We start from the raw sequence: 18,437 nt of genomic DNA, 5'->3' as shown, positions 1-18,437 counted from the left end.
TTAATAACGGTAGCCAACTTTGCTCATAATAAATTTATTTCTGGGAAATTTAAGAATGCTACAGGAAAAACTAAATCTATGTTCTATGAAATTCAAATGGGATGGTGGAGAATTTTATTACACACTGCTGCAATGGCTGTCTTTTTTCTGTTTTTAATTCTGTTTGAGGAAAGTAAAAACAAAATAATCATTTCTTATTAGAATCAGCTACTACATATTCCATTTTGTTTGCAAAAATACCCATGTGTTTTAAATAATTTTTCTGGAGAGCCATAAAACAGCTTATTTATTATATAAAAGCCATTAAAACTTTCACATAATTCTATGTGATATCTTCAGAATAAGTAGACACATTTGGGAATATATTGGTAATTGTATCTATTCAATTACCTATTTAATGATCAAATTAAATATGTTTCTAAAAATTATACATACGCCGTTTTGCAGGCTAAATGATGATTTAAAAACTACTTAAGTTTTAAAAGTAAATAAAATATATTATTCCCCCCTGTTATGTAAACCGATTCCGAGTAACGTTTCCACATGATTTGATGATAGTGTCAACAAACCAGTTTCAAATGTTTAAAATTTGCAGAACATAAATTTTTATTTTTCCTTTTTGAAATCAGCTAGATTTACAGAAAATGGTTATTGGACAAACACTACTATGGATAATTTCAAGCTATTGCTAACACTGAATTACAGGACTTTAAACCAAATTTGCTTAAAAATTGCTAATAGTAATTTGTATTTAAGATAAAACAAAGTTCAAAGTTTAAATGAAATTTAATAATTTTAAATTCCAGAAATATTGATTGAATCTTCTCGCAAACTACAATTAAAGTTGAAATTAAGTTAAGCTTGCCAGAAAACTTGTATCATACTGATATTATTTGTACTCCTTATCTCAAATTGAAATTAAATTACCCGATCGGTTTAAAATTTTTTTTAATCAAACAAGGTGTTTAATTTTTATGCGTTCCAACTTGAAATTTGTTTGTTGGATTTTATTTCTCAAAGAACCTCCAATTACTTAAGGTTAAGGATAATATATCCACATATATTCCAACTTTTCAATGTTAAACAGATGTACATCTCTAAATATATTTACTTTTTTCTCTTTATAAACAGGTTTTTCAGCGTAAATCACTATTGGAAGTATATTTGCAACAGTAGCTTTTTCAAACATATTGCAAAACATTTTTTCACAAAGCTTCATACTTCAACAATTAGTTGAAGCATTGTTTGTGTAAATGTTAAAAATTATAGAAAAACATATTTGCCCAATTCACAATTGATGTCGTAGTGTTGTAGCATTGTATGTCATAAATATTTTTCAAACAAATTTTTCGAAACAAAAATAAAATATTAATAAAAAAAAATTACGACACACAACTATACAACGCTACGACACCAATTGTGAATTGGGCAATTTTGTTTACACATTTATGAGGAGTAGCTGAACAAAAGTTACTTTTCTGAAAATTTAAAAATTTTGGGAAATTGATTTTTTCTAGAAGATTTCAACCCAAATATTATAAAAATACCAAAAAATTCGAAAAAGTACCTTTTGTTCTGTTCTGCTCCTCATATGTATATAAAATAATTGTATTGTATTCAGTTTTCTTTTTTCTTCAAAAGAATTTTAAAACTTATTTGTTTCTTTTCTTCTCTTCTCTGGGCATTTACAAGACCGCATTCTTGATCGAATGCGCTATTGTATCGAAAAAAGATTTCAATATCGAAATTATGATAAAATGTATTGAATACCATAGTCTTAAATAAGAAAATTACGATCAATTATACTCGATATCGAATGCGGTAATTCGGCCGCTGAAGTTAATGCACATTTTTATAATTTTTGTTTTTTTTTAGAAATTTTGCGTATAATAACAGATTAAAATTTTTATTCAATCTTGAATATTTTTTCAGTTTTATGCTTATTTTTTACTTCTTTACTGATTTTTTGTTTTTAATTATGTTCACTTATATTAATTGATTAAATATCTAAAATAATTTCAATAAATACCTTATTGTCACTATCAGTTGTATTGCCGGAACCATAACTGGCCAGGGAACATTTATCGGGATCATTTTCTGTCAGGGGATCATCCAGATCCCTCGACGAACGCTGCGATGAACCAGAATTTTTCGCCGGAGATTTGGGTAGAGTAAGAGAGGTGCCCGAGAAGCCGGTTTCTTGAATAACTTCTCGCAGTTTCTTAGTCCAAATCTGGAAGACAAAAACAAATAAAAAAATCAGTAAGAAACACTTGATGGATAATGTTTAAAGTTCTTTTAAATTACTTGTTTCGTTTCCAAACTATTGCCCTTAAGTACAATGCGACAGTCCGAAAGCATGGGCGGTCTACCAGTCCAAACAGCAAATTTAGTCTCATCACCTTCAATATGCTCCGTAATGCCAAGATCTGTGTGACAAGAATGTAAATACAAATTAATTCTAAATATATGAACACGTGTTTTTCATTCCATATTTACCTGTTGTCATGAGTTTGCTCTTAAATTGGTATTTTACTGAACCATTCGAATCTTTGACTTCTTTAGCAAACAATAAATACATGTCAAATAAAAATACGCGTCTTTCACGACCCTTTCTTATCAATTGTTTAGTATCCCAAGCCTGGAATGCATCCTGCAAGACAACCTCTCCCAAACCATCAATGGAAACATCGCAGTTTTCGAGCAGAGACAAATGCATGGCATCGTTTGCCTTTTTCGGAACATTCAACATGACTTCAAGACCCTCCTTAATTTCACCATGACTTTCCTCACAGCAGGAGAGCAAATCTTTTAGTAGCAGCTGATATTTGGTAATACGTTGTACGGGTTTGATTAGATAAGCTGGCAGAGGATGTTCTACCTTGTGTTTGTGTTGCAATTCATCGAAGAATGTTCCCGCATGTTGTACTAGCAAGTTATTCGATGTGGGTTTGTTTTTGCAATAGTGTACGTACATGTCGAATTTACAGGCCCAGGTGACAAAACAATGGCCAACATCTTCAGGCATGGTTTCATATTTCTCCAACTCACGCAGGAATATTTTGTGATGGAAATTGTAGATTTCTCTAATATTGCCAAAAATAATGTCTTCTTTGCCGGTAAGAGCCGTAGGTGCTCCTTGTCCAGAACGAAATTCTTCGAGGAAACATTTAATGCATGTGTCCAAGTCTTTAACATAGGCTCTTTCGGTTTGCATTAATTCAGCCATGATGAATTCTTTTCTACGTGCTGATTTACGTTTTTCTTCGTTTATTTCCTTGGCTGCCACTGTAGTGGAGGTGGTCAATTTTGCTTCGAGAGTTGGATCTGAATGCCGGTCGGTTGATGTAGACGAACCGGTAATAGAACTAATTGAGCTGTTTGCATCGGATTCTACCACCATGGACATGCCCAAGGACTTTTCCAATTGTTCCCTATAGGAATCCATGCGGTTGCTAAAATCTTTGTACCTTTGGTCAACAGATGCAACCCATTGCTTTATTGAACTGGCATGGGCATGTCCCTTTTCCACCAAACTATCGGCTAATTGTATCAATAACTTGACACGCTCTCTTGTCTCCTTTGCTGTGCCTCTAAACTCGTTGTGCTCTTTGAGCAAACCTTCGGTTTCTTCACGAGTTTTTCCCACCAGATTAGTGCGTGACGACAAGTAGGCTTCGCCTGTATTATGGATCCATTCGATGGCCTGTTTGGCACTTCTCTCGAAGAGTACAAATTGTTGACACTGATCCAGTGACTTTTTACGCTGTGTCCAAAACTCCAGCACTTGATTTTCCTGAGTAAGCAGTTTGTCCAAAATGGTTTTTACACGATTTTCGCAATTGCCTTGAGATTGATATTCGTAGTACTGTTGCGATCTGTTGGCGTATTTAAGGAAAGTTTCCGCTGTCCGTCGGGCTAAAGTACAGGCCTTAAGAAAAGCTTCTTTTTGTTCTTGGTGCTTTGAGATGAGTTGCACAATCGTTTGGGCTTTGTCACTGGAGCCGCCACCACCACACCAGTCATCCTCTCTGCGATATTCCCTTTCCAAACTGTCCAGCACTGAACACACCTGTTCGGCTGTTTTATAAAAGTTTATAGAGGCTGTGACCAGCTTGTGGCGTTCTTCGGCATAAGTGACCAATTGTTGCCACTTTTTGGTGACATCATCGGAAATTTCTCTTATCGATTGGGGATCGTAGTGGTTGGCATTGATAAGAGCATCGGCCCGGTATTTAACCTGAACCGCTGATGTATGAGTCTTTTCAATTGCCACTTGAAACTGCTCATGCTCCTTACGCAACTGTTCGGCCTCCTGCAGACTGTTGGGGGTAACAAAACTTGCCACCAACATGGCCTCACCATTTCGTATCCATGAAATGACTTGATTCGCATCATTTTGAAACTGACACAATTGCACAGCTTGTTCTAGTTTTGCGCGCTTGGCCTCTGACAACTCTTCCAAATCAATTTCACGTTCACGCAAAAAGTTTAGCAAATATTCGATGCGAGCTTGTGCGGTATGAGTGGCATCAGCCATTGAAATAAAGCCAGCCGATTCAAACATTTGTAAAAGCTCCTGTCCCTGCTCGAGCACCTCGTAGGTGGCATTTTGTATGTCACTAACCGATTCGTTGTGCATGCGTATAAGTTGTTCGGCTTTTTGGTAGTCACGTGACAGATCTGCATGTTGTAGTTCCTCAGACCATATCTCCAGCTGAGAGGATAGTTCCATGGCGTCTCGCTCAAAGTAACGCAAGCGTAAGATTAAGTCTGCACGAAACTTGCGGGCAGACCACAATTCGTCTAGCTCTATTTTTTGCTTTGAAAGTTTTTCGAGTGCTGCTTCCAAGGCCGAAAGAGAACCTGTATTGTCTGAATACTCCAGAGATCTCATTTCTTGCAGCAGAGCCTCTCCTTGAGCAATTGTTTGCATGCAGCCTTTGAGGGTGTTATCTTGTTGCTCTCTATACTGTTGTAAAAGTCTCTCTATGCCTTCTAGATTTTCTTGCGATAACATGGTTTCATCAGTAGAAACATCTGCCCTCAGCTGGTCAATCCAGGCAGTCACCTCTTTTTCGTGCGTATAGAAAATGACAGCCATGTCTAGACGCCTTCTCCTCTGTTCCACGCGTTCGGCAAAACTTGCTACTTGTATTTCCAATTCATGGGCCACTGAGTAAATTTCATTGGGATCTGCCTCACCACTACGGGCAAGTTCATCAGCGGCCGCTAACAGTTTCTCAGCATTACTGTAGGTGTTTTGGGCCACATTTTCGAAATGTTCATGAGACTTTTGATAAACGCGAGCCTTTTGCAGGTTTCTACCAATTCCGGTATTTTTACGCACAAACACTTCGCCATGATTTTTCAGCCAGTCAAGAACCTGTTTTACATCCTCCTGAAACAGCCTTAGAGCCAAAGTTTGATGCAAACGAATTTTTTCTTGGTGCCACTTTGATTCCAAAGAACGATGGTGACCCAGAATCTGATGTATGACTGCAAGCACATGAGAAGCACCTTCACTATAATCAGCAGCAGGATTTTGACGCCCATATTTGTTGTAAGTACTATTTTTGCGATGATCAGGAACACCAGGGGGAGGAGGTTGATTACACACCTGCACTAAATGATCCAATTGATAAAGTAACTTCTTGCTGGTAGAATGAACCTCGGTGTAAGCCTGGCACATGGCCTCGTACAAAGACTGATGAGTTCGTATAGCCGTCTCTAAACTTTGTATATCCGAAGGCAAGGGTTGCGAAGCCTGACAAGCAGCTGCCCATGAGGCCACACTGTTGCAGTATTGCTCAGCCTTGTGATGAAATAGCACGCTTAGTTGTAGCACTGCTGTACGCTCATCCAAACCAGCGGCAAAATCCTTCCATGTGCGGTCTAAGCGCGTGGCCAGGGTCTTGATATTTTGTGCGGCATAATGTTGACTTTCAATGAGCCGAGAGGCCACAGCCAAAATGCGATCAATATTGACGGAGACATTCATAGAGGCCACGGCAAATTTTTGGTGTTCATCTTGCAAAGATTTCGCCACTGAATAGTTATGACCAATTTCCACATAAGACATTTGAAACACATCCCGATTGTGCAAAATCCAATCAAACATTTTTTCACAATCCTGCTCAAACAAGCGCCACTGAAAACATTGATCTAGTTTAACTTTTTTATGCTGCCACAAGGTAAGTAATCTCTGCTGACCAGAATGTATAAGATCTATTTGTCGCAAGGCCTTGCTAATAGCTGCCGACATATCGGGATTATTAGTGGGTACACGCGACTGTGAAGAAGTACCCGAGTCACTGCCACCACAATCTCCACCACTGGCACCCTTTAATGAAATAAGACAAATTATTAAATAAAACAAATTGTGCAATTATACAAAAACTCACCGCTCCACCACTGCAGCCGCTGCTCATGTTAATTTTTGTCAACAACTTTTTGCCCTGCACATCCAAATCTTCAATCGGCAACTTGAGTATTTTCTTCTTCATTTCATTGTGATGATCCAGAGCATGACGCGCCCCATTAACATCTTCGGCAAAATCATTACGTTGTAAATCCTCCTGCAAATCATCAATACGGTCGGCCAAATCACTGGCCTGCCAAAAGAAATCCTCTATTGCCAATCTGGAGTCGGTCCATTGCTGATGGTCATACATTTGACTGCCATCAAAGTCTGAAGTCAACTGATTTGGCTCGGCTATTTTATTAAGAGCTTCAATCGATATTGTGGATGTTTCAAATTTGTATTTGTGTGAGGATATTGAAGCGCGTTGTTTTTGCCAAAAATTATCCGGTTTTATGATGACAACATTGTGTATGTTGGCACTGAAATGCTCTTGCAACACTTTCAATATGGCCTTGACATTTGTCGAACAATTGCCATTGCCACGCATATCAATAATGACAGTGAAACCCAAATTTTTCGCAGAGTCACTGGAAAATATAAATAAATGATTTTATAAATATTTTTAGAATTTCAAACAGATTAATAAGAATAATTATAATTTTTCAATTAGTTAGTCATCCACAATTTTCTTTATAGAAAACCTTTTCTCTTTAGAAAACTTGTCGAAAAGTCTTATTTCTATGTACATGTCAAAAAGACTTTTTCCTGCAGAAAACCTCTCTTTTCTTGTCGAAAAGAATTTTTTATATACAAAACTCGTCGAAGTCTGTTTTTTTTGTTCTCTATAGAAAACTTGTCGAAAAGTTTTCTCCATTCTCGAGATTTCTAAAAAGATTTTTCTTTTTAGAAATCTTCTCGAAAAGTTTTTTTTCATAAAAAACTTGTTGAAAAGTCTTTTCTCTATAGAAAACACGTAACAAAATTGTATTTAAACTAAAATTGTTCTCTGTAGAAAACTTGTCGAAAATTCTTCTGAAAGCTTGTCGAAAAGTTTTGTATCTATGGAAATATCATAAAAGAGTCTGGTTTTCATAGAAAACTTGTTGAAAATTCTCTTCTCTATAGAAAAATCTAATCTAATTTGACAAATTGCTCGATATCGAGCCTCACTTGGCCCGTATTTGACCATCATAGGTCAATGTCCCTCACGGGGCTACCTCGGGCTAGGCTACGAGCTCTGATATCAGTGCTCATAGGTGCGCATGCTAGAAGATTGAATACTCCATACAATAACTTCTGTAGGAGTTGCCATGATGAAGACGAGGATGAGACGATTGAATATCTCCTCTATCTTTGCCCTGCCCTATCAGGGGTGCGGACTGCGACAATAGGTAGTCCATTTTTGCACGGCCTAGTGAATCTATATACTCTGGATGTCAGGAGGATGGATTCTTTCATTCATGCGTCAGGTTGGTTCGGCATTGAACCCATTTCTGACATGTGAAGTACCTCTTGAGGCCCTGAGCATGATCCTTAGGGTAACACAAAGGGACCAATTTAATGGACCCAAGTGAGCTGGTTGATAAATATCTGCGTTTATAACCTAACCTAGAAAAATCTTTGAAAATGTGTCTTTAAAAAATGTATTCTCTATAGAAAACTGGTCGAAAAGTATCTTTACAACTAAAAACTCGTCTAGAAATTATTTATCTTTAGAAAACTTGTCGAAAAGTATTTTTTGTAGAGAAAACTCATCAAAAAATATTTTTTTTAGAGAAACTTGTCGAAAATTATTTTCTCTATAGAAAATTCGTCAAAAATAATTCTCTAAACCAAATTTTTTCACTATAGAAAACTTGTCGAAAAGTTTTCTCTATAGAAAACTCGTCTTAAAGTCTTCTTTATAGTAAATTGTTAAAAAATACTTTTGTAGAAAGAGGAAAAATGTTTTCAATGTGTAATGCATAATTTTAAATATGTCTTCGTAAACCAGCGATTTCAGTTTGACAGTAAAATATTTAAATTGTTATAATTCAATTTTAGCAATTCAGTAATTAGTTGTTATTAGTTTTGGAAAGTGTTTTAAAATAACACTTTCGACAGTTTAAGTTTGGATGTAATATGTATTAAAGGTATATTATAATTTAAATGACAAACATTGTCAACATTCACCCAATAACTGATTCTGAAATGAACAAAATAATGAGCCTAAAGAGAGTCACGCACTGTTTATAAATTCTTTTTATGAAGCAAACCACTCCATATAAGCAAACAAAAATATTCTTTTTATGTACGCGTAAGTTTCATTTTATATACACACATTATATTATTTATGTAAATTAAACAAAGTAAAACTTTTGTTTTCGTTTTTGGTCGCAAATATGCCAAATTAGTCGCCATTGCAATAATAACAAAAAATAACATTTAGCATTTAGCGTTTCATCAAATATAATACTTCCCAGCAAACAGTGACTGAAATATTTAATAAAGATTCTTTTTAAATAAGTTGTAAATTGAATTTAAATGCATTTGTTTATAAAAAAAAAATTTAGGATTATTTAAATCCAAATTTTTTACTTGCTGGGATATTTATATTCCCTTAAACATTTTTCAAAATATTCTTTATAAATGTGAAAATTTTAAAAAAATATAAAATAAAAAATAGAGTAGGTACATAATACTTTTCATTTTGGTACAACAGTACAAAGTACAATATTTGAATACAACTGACGACTGTCGTCGTTGTTTGCATTTAATAATGGGATGCAATTAGAATAGTGTCGATGAATAATAAGCAGCAGTACAAACATTTACTTGTAAGTACATTAGGAGGATTCAAAACTGTAGAAAAATGCGGGGTATTAAAAAAAAAAAACTACGTGGATCGTCAAAAAAGTTCTTAAATCATATCGTAAATCTAAGAAATAATATTCTTCCACGAATAAAGTAAGTGTTATAGAAATATTTTTTTTGTTTTGTAGATAAAATTTTAGTCAAACATGCTAGTATTTTGGCCATGTTAATAATATTAGATGGAGTTTTCTTTAAAAAAATTATTTAAAAAAAACAGCTTCTCTTTAATGTGATTTTATGGAAGCTATGATCAGTAATGAGATCGATCCTCTGAATCTAAAAGAGATAGGTTCTTTGGAATTATGACAAATTCCATATGTAATTTCGACATTTCTCATTTGTGACCCTTTATGGATCGTTATAGATAGCGTAGTCAATATAGACATGTCCTCCTGTCTTTTTAAATCAATATTCGAAAGCCCCCAAATAACTTACAAACATGATTGATACATTAATATGTCGCTACTAACATTTTTCCAAAAAAAAATTTTTTTTAATAAAATTTATTTTATTCCTAATTTATCTTAAATTATACTTTAGTCAAAGCCCTACTACACTAAAAAGTATGCCTTTCCTCAAAGAGGTGGTAGTGTCTCAGAGATAGCAAAAAGAGAAACAAAAATAAAAATCCAAATCTCTAAAAAGAGGAAAAATTGGTTACGGATTTGAAGTCACTGTAGAATATCTTTTAAATAGCCAACATATTCCTGTGATAAAATCTATTATGTTATTCAATTTACAGCCAGCAACACTACCAAGTACATCTAGAAATCTGTTATATAGCCATTTATATCTATGACTCTGTAGTCTCGGGCAGTTGCACATAATGTGCTCTGCTGTCTCCAACTCTTCTACATCCTCACACATCCTACAAAACCCCTGTGTGCTATTATCCCATTTACCTATGAAGTCCCCAATTGAGCAGTGACCGGTTGTCATTCCTACTAGAATTCTGAGACTACACCTATCCAACCCAATTAGTGTTTTGGTTGCCTTTGCATCCAATTTTGGTTCAATCCTTCCTACTATTCCAGGATTGATTGGTGGAATCACGGAATCTTTCAAATATTAGCCTGTAGTAGTGACAAATCGGAGGTCAGAGCCATGTGTGGTCAGATCATCTGCTACCTCATTTTCCTGTATGTTACAGTGCCCTGGTACCCAACACAATCTGATTGAGTAGTGTACCAATAAGTCTTCAAGAGCTCTCAAATGTATATAAAGCTATTAACAATAGGATTCCTAATGGCCTAAAATATTTGTATAGAAATTTCCTGGAAATGTTTGTCGACAAATTTCTGGAAATTCTTTATAAGGTGTATTCTTAAAGTTACAGCATTATTTTAGCATAGATTCTATTACATCAATAGATTTTTTCGAAACTATCAATAGATCAGCTGACATGGAAGAATTACCATATATTTTTTTAGCCATAAAAGAAAAATTTGAACTTAATCAGCAAAAAATTCGGTTATCACAACCAAAACTAGGTATTTTTCTTTGTGACAAAAAACAGAAAAATATTTATGTAAATTGTAAAAATTAACTTTTTAACACCATTTCCAATTGAAAAAATTCCAATTATTTGTAATTCAGAAATTCCAATTGTACCTACAGTTACGAACAAGAAAATAGCAGTACCACTAGGAAATTTTTTTGAAACGGCGTACAACGTCTTTAAAAATGTTAAACTTAAAATTTTGTTTATACCCATAATCGGTCAATCCTGTAAATTTTTTATGATGTAATCTTTTTGTAAAAATAATGATAACTTTGGAAATAAAGGCTCTTATATATGACAATATGTATTTTTTTATTAACATTGAAATAGCAGTGCCGGATTATTAAATTAATTTTTTTGAATTTTTTTTTAAAGAAGTCAAATATTTTTTAAGATTAAAGTACAATTTAGTTAAATATGCTGAATTTATTGTATATTTAAGATTAAAAACAGTTCTTTTTTATATAATTCCTGTTTTAGTGGGTCGCGCAATACATTGCACTATTGCTTAGGGAAAATAAATTTTAAAGTTAAAAAAATAAGGAAAATCTTTTCCACATATTCAACTTTATATCAAACGCTATTGAATAGAAGGAAAAAAATTAAAAAAGGGACTGCAAACGGAAAACTACACCTCAGGACGATCGAAATATCGTCAGAATCATCAAATGCAATCCATTTAATCTGTCAAGCAAATAAAAACCGAATGAACTTTAGAAGTTATTGGTATGACAGTAGGGAGATGATTTCTTGATGCAAACTTCACAGAACGAAGTCCAAGGAAAAAGCCACTATTAACAAAAATACATAGTGGTACTCGTTTGGAGTACGCTGAATGCCGACTGGTTTGCAAGCAAATATCGCAATATTTTGTGAACTGGCGGGTCTAAACTGGTTTTATTTGGAAGCTCAGGCTGTAGTCAATATATTCGACGTCCATCCTCTTCTGTATGTCAAACACAGTACACTGTGAACAAAGTTAAAATATTTCAAAATTTCGTGGTACTGCTATTATCTTGTTCGCAACTGTATATAAGAATTTTCTATTTGTATTTCTAAAAATATTCATTTCTATTAGAATTTTTTAAAATACAATTATAAAATTTCTGAAATATCAAGTGTTCTTGAAATATAATTATGAATTTCTAAAATTCAATTAGAAAAATATGAAATTCAATTAGAAACTTTTCAAATACAATTCGAAATGGTGTGATATTTGCCCAATTTAGTATTAAAAACTCGACAATGAGAGAATTTTTGTATTTTTCTCGGGAATAATAAAGTTAAATATTTTAATAGGTATTCTAGTATTCTCTTTTTATTTAAAAAATTATTTTTAGATAATCGAAAAAAAAAACTTATTCTTACCTTGGTATCATTATGAGATAACTCAAGAGCCGCCTTAAATCATCTGGCTTCAAACGATCACGCCTTGGTGTAGCCGGAAAGCATAACAGCGGTCCTCCACGACGATCCCGTCCACCGGTTAGGAAAACGACGCGCTCCTGCAACAATGTGAGTATGTCGCGAGCGCGTTGACCATCCATTTTGACGTTATAGAAATAATGGTGAGCGGATAAATTCCTTTAAGGTTTTGTTCTTGTGAACGATAATAGTTAGTTTTTCGTTTAAATTCCTCTTTTTTTCTAAACACTATTCACTGTTTTTATTTATTTTTTTTTTTTTGATAATTTCTTTATCCTTGTTATATTATATTAGTAGAGTAATTGTGAATTTTGTTTTAGTTCGAATATATTTATCGATTTATACAAATATTTGGCAAACATTTTCATGGTCAACACTTTTTCTCCAAATAGAAATTTAAATACTGCCTCATACAAACAATACTACATACACGTTAGTGCAAAAATACACAGAAGTATTTAAAACACGATGGAAATCACAAAAGAAACAAGAATAAATGAAAGACATAAAATTATAAACATATACCGCAGACTAAAGTCAACACCACCATCCACGCAACGTCGTTTTTTCTGTTTTTTGTTTTTTTAGTTTTTGTTGATGTTGTTTATAATGACGACGTCAGCGAGACAGTGTTAATAATGACGATGTGGGCTTAAACCAAATACAACTCAAACAACAGAATTCAATAAATACCGAGTGACTGCATCAACTACTTACTTTTTTATTATTTGTTTTCTTTATTTTTTAAAACTTTTGTTTTTATTTTAATAATGTATACACATGGTACTTTAGTTATTTGTTCAATTAGTTCTGCTGTTCATTGTTTGTTTCTATTACTTTCTAATCTATAAAACATTATTATTGAAATTGAAGTACAAACTCATCGAAAGAAGAGGAAAACGAACAAACAATGTCTCCATACAGACAACAGCAAATATTCTGCAATTAAAGTTTATTGTGTACATATTTCTTTAATATGTTGTTGTTCTTTTCAAGCGAACAAATAATAATAATAAATACATTTTAAGTTTTCCTTTTACACAATTCATTTATTTAATATTTTTTTCTTTTAATACACACATACACAAACTATTTCTGTGCACTGACGACATGACTTGGAGAAGATGGAATGCTTAGCAAACAAACCAACCAACCAACAGACATTGCTTTCTGATTGATATGGCTGACATTTATCGAAATGGTGCATTATTATTATTTCCACCCCCTTGCATAGTGCATTTTCAATATGTATTAATACTGACCGACAGAGGGTTATAAAATGAGTACATATGCATTTTCAATTATTCCAACCAAGACCACATTCATTATTAAGGGAACTTAATTAAAATGAATAAGTATGAACTCATACATGTGATTTATATTGTAGAAAACAGAAACTGGCAGTGGACAGATAGAAATAAATATAAAGAAAGCAAATATAGACGGCATAATATTTATTCGTTGTCACCGCTGCTGGTTGTTCCTCCTCTACTTACATCCCAACCATCCATCCATAAACATCCACACATATGTATGTATGTACATGCACAACTGTGCGTACCATGTAAAACGTCATAAATCAATGAAAATCAATTTTGCAGATGGAATTCGACAAAGGCTAATTTGTTTATAATTGCATTACAATATTACCCTGTATATGCAGATTTCCAAGAAAATATTGTTCTTTTAACATTTCAACAAATTTCACATATTTTATTCAATAAGATTTTGTAAAAGAAAGGAAAATACACACACGCACACACTTGCACACGAAAAGAAACAGTCATACACACAGAAAGAAGCCAAGAATTTTTCTTATTGTTGGTGAACTGGCTGGTGTTTGAGTTGGTGCCCCGCTGCTTGTTCTTCTTCAAATGATGCTCATTGATTTTTTTCTTATTTGTCTCTTTCGGTACTAACTTTTAACTACATTTTCACTTAATTGTTAATAACATTACACTTTAGTTGATTGAAAATGTTGTAAATATTTGTTAAACATTTATATTTTAACTACAGAACAATTAAAAGTATTATAAATTCGCTAAATTTCGCAAAAATATTCTACGCGACGTCCATGTCTGTCTTGACAAATTTTTTTGTGAGTACTCAAAAACCAGTGTTGATATACAGCTAAATTTTCAGAGCTGTATTTCTATCAGTGATAACAACGTAGGGTTTTTGCATTCATTTCATTGCTTTTTAATAAAGAGCAAAATATAAAGCACTGTAGCTCGTTTCTGTATTTCTCGCATCGGAAAATTTCTCACATGAAGTGTGACACACAAAATTCCATCGTTTCTCGATGTGCGTGAAATAAGTGTTTCTGTATTTAAATGCGAAAACAGACAACACAGATCCCGTTCTTACTGGAATATTTCCAGTAATTAAGTGTCAAATTCAAGACAAACGTCAACGAAAGAAAGAAATTATAATAAAACGAAAACAGTGAAAGGCTAAACAAATTTAAAATGCCAAAATATAACAATTGTGTTTTATTGATTGTCATCATTTAAATATAAAACAAAATTTATAGTGTGGCGCTTATAAGTCCCGGTCCACACTGTGAAACATTTGCTGCAAAACATTTTTAAATTCACTTTTGAAACTGCATTCGTGTACACACAGTGAAGTTTTTGCTTTTCAGTTTTTGACATTTCTGTACAGTACGAATACGAACGAATAAAGGTGAATGACATACTCAACAAAAACTTCATGTACATGAAACAAAGTTCTCTATTTCATTCCTCTTTCCCCTTTCATCAACAAACTCAAATGTTTTGCAGCAAATGTTTCACAGTGTGGACCGGGACTAACTGCTGAATTTAAAAAAAAATTTAGAAACACATTTTTGTGTACTTACATGTATATATATGCAATTATTTTATTCAAACTCTGTGCTACTTACATTTTCGACTGATTTTTTAAATTTCAAATAACTTAATTTGACTTCTTTATTCTCTGTAAAAGTAGACAACATTCTTTTGTAATTGTTAGTTTAACATTCTCTTTCTATCTCTTCCCATTTATCCAAGTTCACAACCATTGTCTTCCCACATAGGACCAGTGGACATTTGACGTTTGTTTTTAGCTGTCATTCTATATGTCAATGGTACAGCTGTTTATTGTGGAAAGAACAAGAAAGAACTCACAAATTAGAATCCCAGGCCAACATACACAACTTTTTATACGATAAGTTGTTTCGTTCGTTCCTTCCTTTTTTTCTTTTGTTATAGTTATTAGAAAAATTGCAAAAATTCTGCGTAAAATAAAGTCTACTTTACAACATCGTAAAAATAAGTCACGTCTTAAGTCTCAACAGTTATCGATAAACACATCAGGAACAACATCAAACAATTTACTACAACAAAGTGCCACTGAGAGCGAAAGTCTCCAGCAACAATTTCTAGCACAAAGTGTTTACCAGGACAATCACAAAGAACTATTAGTTGAGGACACAACTAGTGACCAAGGTATATCAGTTGAAATGGAAACAAACCTAAATAAGGTGTTGAATCAAGGTGTACGACATCAGCTAAATGGCTTGCTGTGTAAATACACTAATGTAATGAAAGGTAAGAACGAAAAATATATAAGAGAAATATTTTTACACCAAGAAATTTCTACTTTTAAGGTTGGCAGTACAGATGGTTTACAGTTGATCCACAAAGCGGAATCTTAAGTTATTATTTATCGGATTGTAACTCAGCTGGTGATGATGTACCACCGCCAACTCATGTGCTAACCAGCTCTCCCCGTGGTCAAGTCCACTTGGCCGGAGCAGTTGTTTGCCCCAGTGATGAAGATTCTAGAACTTTTTCAATTGCCTGCGCTTCTGGGGATACGATTAAATTGCGAGCTGCCGATGCCAGGGCACGACAGGAATGGGTAGATGGACTACGTGCTATTGTCGAGAGTCATACAAAGGCAATGGATATAAATAATTCAACACCGTTGCCACCTCGTGAATTATTAGCGGCATCGGACGCTATGGTTTCCGCTAGACAAGCACTTTATTTAACTGAACAATGGTGATTCATACTTTCTTTTATTTATAAACATTTATTATCTTCATATTATTGATAATTTAATTGTGTTGCATTTACTTACATTTAATTTTCTTTTAGCAATGCTTCTTTGGCTCGTGCTATAGAAAATATAGATTGTGATGCCTTCTCACCCACGGATCCTGATTTACTTATCCTAAAAGCAATATCTACCGCCAGTACGCAATGCCTGCACCAGTGCCTGAGTCTTTTGCAACGTCATCAGGAGATCAACACGCCGCGCTCCGAAACAACAAGTGTTAATTAGTTGACAACTGCACAATTACTAAATGACAATGATGTTTGCTGCTACACAGCCAACTCTACGACGTCTTGACTACTTGTAAATTTTGACCTGTTAGATGAAGTTCCCAATTCCAAAACAACACCATTATAACCAAGTGCAAATTTTAAGCAATAGGTCGTCTGTAAATTCCACAAAAAAAGTCTTAATCAAGTGCTTAAAATGTTAAAACTGTATTATTTAAATATTTCATTTGTACAAATGTACACATTTTGATTGTGAAAAACTCCTAATTAAAACTATTATTTTAATAAAAACTCCCTAAATTGTAAGATAATTATATGCATACTACTCTATACCAATGTTATTTATTGTTGTGTATTTTTTGTTCTGTTTCGTAATGGGAAATCAAATTTGATTTTTTTTATTCAGTTCTGTTAAAATATTTTCTTTAAAATCCTATAAAATAGTCTTTTCCTGTGTGGCTGGCTGCCTATTGTACTTTTTTTTAGCTCGAATTGTACTAAAAAGTACAATGCATGTATACCTACTTATCCAACCCTGTTTTCCGCCATTTGCATAACATCTCTGTTTTTGCAATTCTCTTTTTGTTGTTTTGTTTTTTAAACCAAAACAGTTACATTTTTGACACTTTGTAACAACAACAACATTACTGCTTTAGTAAATTCCCTCCATTTCATTAAGGACGCGATCTCTTATTAGTGTTTATTTAACTGCAGTGCAATTAGCAATTCTTATTGGAAAAAGTGAAATTTTTAAGAAATATTTAGTTGTAAAAAGTGTATTTGTGTAAAAAATTAAGCAATAATGAATGCAATTGTTTATTTGTTAAATATAATGTTGTGTAAAAGTATTTACGTGCAATTTCTTAAAAGCAGCACTAGTGTCGGTAAGTTTTTTGTTTATATTTAAAATTTGATAGATTATCAGGTTAATTTTGGTTATTTGTTATTATTAACTAAACAAATAGTTTTATAAATACTACAAAGTTGGGCCGAGTTTTAATTACAATTATTGCATTTTTGTTTTGTGGATGTTGTTGTTTTAACTCTTTATTGTTGTTATTATATGTAAGGAGCTTTGTCTGTAGACAAGAAGAAGCAAGCATTGTGCCCAATCTAAGTTGATGTTATTGTTAAATGTGGCACGACACAAATTATTCAGTGCATGTGGGGGCAAAACTGCATTAAATTTGGTGATTAATCAACCGTTGGTTTTAACCATAAGTGTTTGGTATCGTTGAAAAGATAATTTTCTCTAGATTAAGAATGTATGAACAAAATTTTATAAAAATGGAATAAAACACTTATCCAGGATGCACTAACTAAGGTGAAATCAACAACACAGCTGATTTTTATTTATCTATTTTGAAAGTGCTTGTGTTTTGTCAAACTGAATTTATTTTGAAAAAATAATAAATTTTATTTTCAAAGAAAAAAAAATTTAAATCAAAAAACATGAATGAAAATGTGAATAAAAATATTTCATATAATGAAATTTTGATAAAGCACTATTAAACCGTTGTTCTTTTTCAAAAATAATTTAAATTTAACGGCCGTTTTTTAGTTAATATGCAAAAATAAAATTTGTTTATTTTTTATTTGACAAAACTTGTCAGCAAGAAATATTGTGTTTGTTGTCGAAACTCTCTCACCTTACTTATTACATCATGTACTTATCTTTTCATAATTTTATGTAAATAGCACAACTAAAAACAAAAATTTAACTCAAGGCCGGCATACCCAAATAAATTTATATTATAAACCTTTGACAATTCAAATATTTTTTATGAATATTGAGGTTGTTTTTTCGAAATTTTTTTTTTTTTTAATTTAGTGAAAAAAAATTCGGGTTAAAAAATATTTTTTCCGATTTTGACCCATTGTAGGTCCAACTTACTATGGTCTTATATACATACATACGTCGTTGCACAGGTCTTTGAAATATCTATCATTAGATATCCATATTTTCTATATTAATGATTTA

At 33.1% G+C, this 18,437-nt stretch overlaps 2 protein-coding genes across 2 annotated transcripts in view; one reads left to right on the top strand and one right to left on the bottom strand.

Moving 5' to 3' along the window:
* The window catches only part of trio, a 67,789-nt gene extending 53,564 nt beyond the window's left edge, over window positions 1-14,225 (bottom strand). The window contains 6 exon segments of the mRNA XM_065503919.1: window positions 2,030-2,233; window positions 2,308-2,429; window positions 2,500-6,343; window positions 6,405-6,951; window positions 12,087-12,565; window positions 14,064-14,225. Coding sequence (XP_065359991.1) covers window positions 2,030-2,233; window positions 2,308-2,429; window positions 2,500-6,343; window positions 6,405-6,951; window positions 12,087-12,265 — 4,896 coding nt within the window. The 5' untranslated portion in view covers window positions 12,266-12,565; window positions 14,064-14,225.
* Window positions 14,226-15,264: 1,039 nt separating this feature from the next.
* On the top strand, window positions 15,265-16,786 carry LOC135954535 (oxysterol-binding protein-related protein 11). Its single transcript, XM_065504723.1, has 3 exons — window positions 15,265-15,715; window positions 15,775-16,171; window positions 16,268-16,786. Exons 1-3 carry the CDS (start codon window positions 15,628-15,630, stop codon window positions 16,452-16,454), a joined length of 672 nt encoding a protein of 223 aa, XP_065360795.1. The 5' UTR covers window positions 15,265-15,627; the 3' UTR covers window positions 16,455-16,786.
* Window positions 16,787-18,437: the final 1,651 nt, after the last annotated feature.

Source organism: Calliphora vicina, chromosome 3, assembly GCF_958450345.1.
Source record: "Calliphora vicina chromosome 3, idCalVici1.1, whole genome shotgun sequence".
Lineage (NCBI taxonomy): Eukaryota > Metazoa > Arthropoda > Insecta > Diptera > Calliphoridae > Calliphora > Calliphora vicina.
Note: the sequence above shows the minus strand (reverse complement) of the source record. Positions and strands in the feature narration are given on the sequence as shown.

Bases quoted from the DNA above. Each gene is read 5' to 3' on its own strand.
- LOC135954535 (XM_065504723.1), top strand. From the start codon at position 15,628: ATGGAAACAAACCTAAATAAGGTGTTGAATCAAGGTGTACGACATCAG. The intron at 15,716-15,774 runs GTAAGAACGAAA...TCTACTTTTAAG, and splicing joins ATACACTAATGTAATGAAAG to GTTGGCAGTACAGATGGTTT. The intron at 16,172-16,267 runs GTGATTCATACT...ATTTTCTTTTAG, and splicing joins CTTTATTTAACTGAACAATG to CAATGCTTCTTTGGCTCGTG.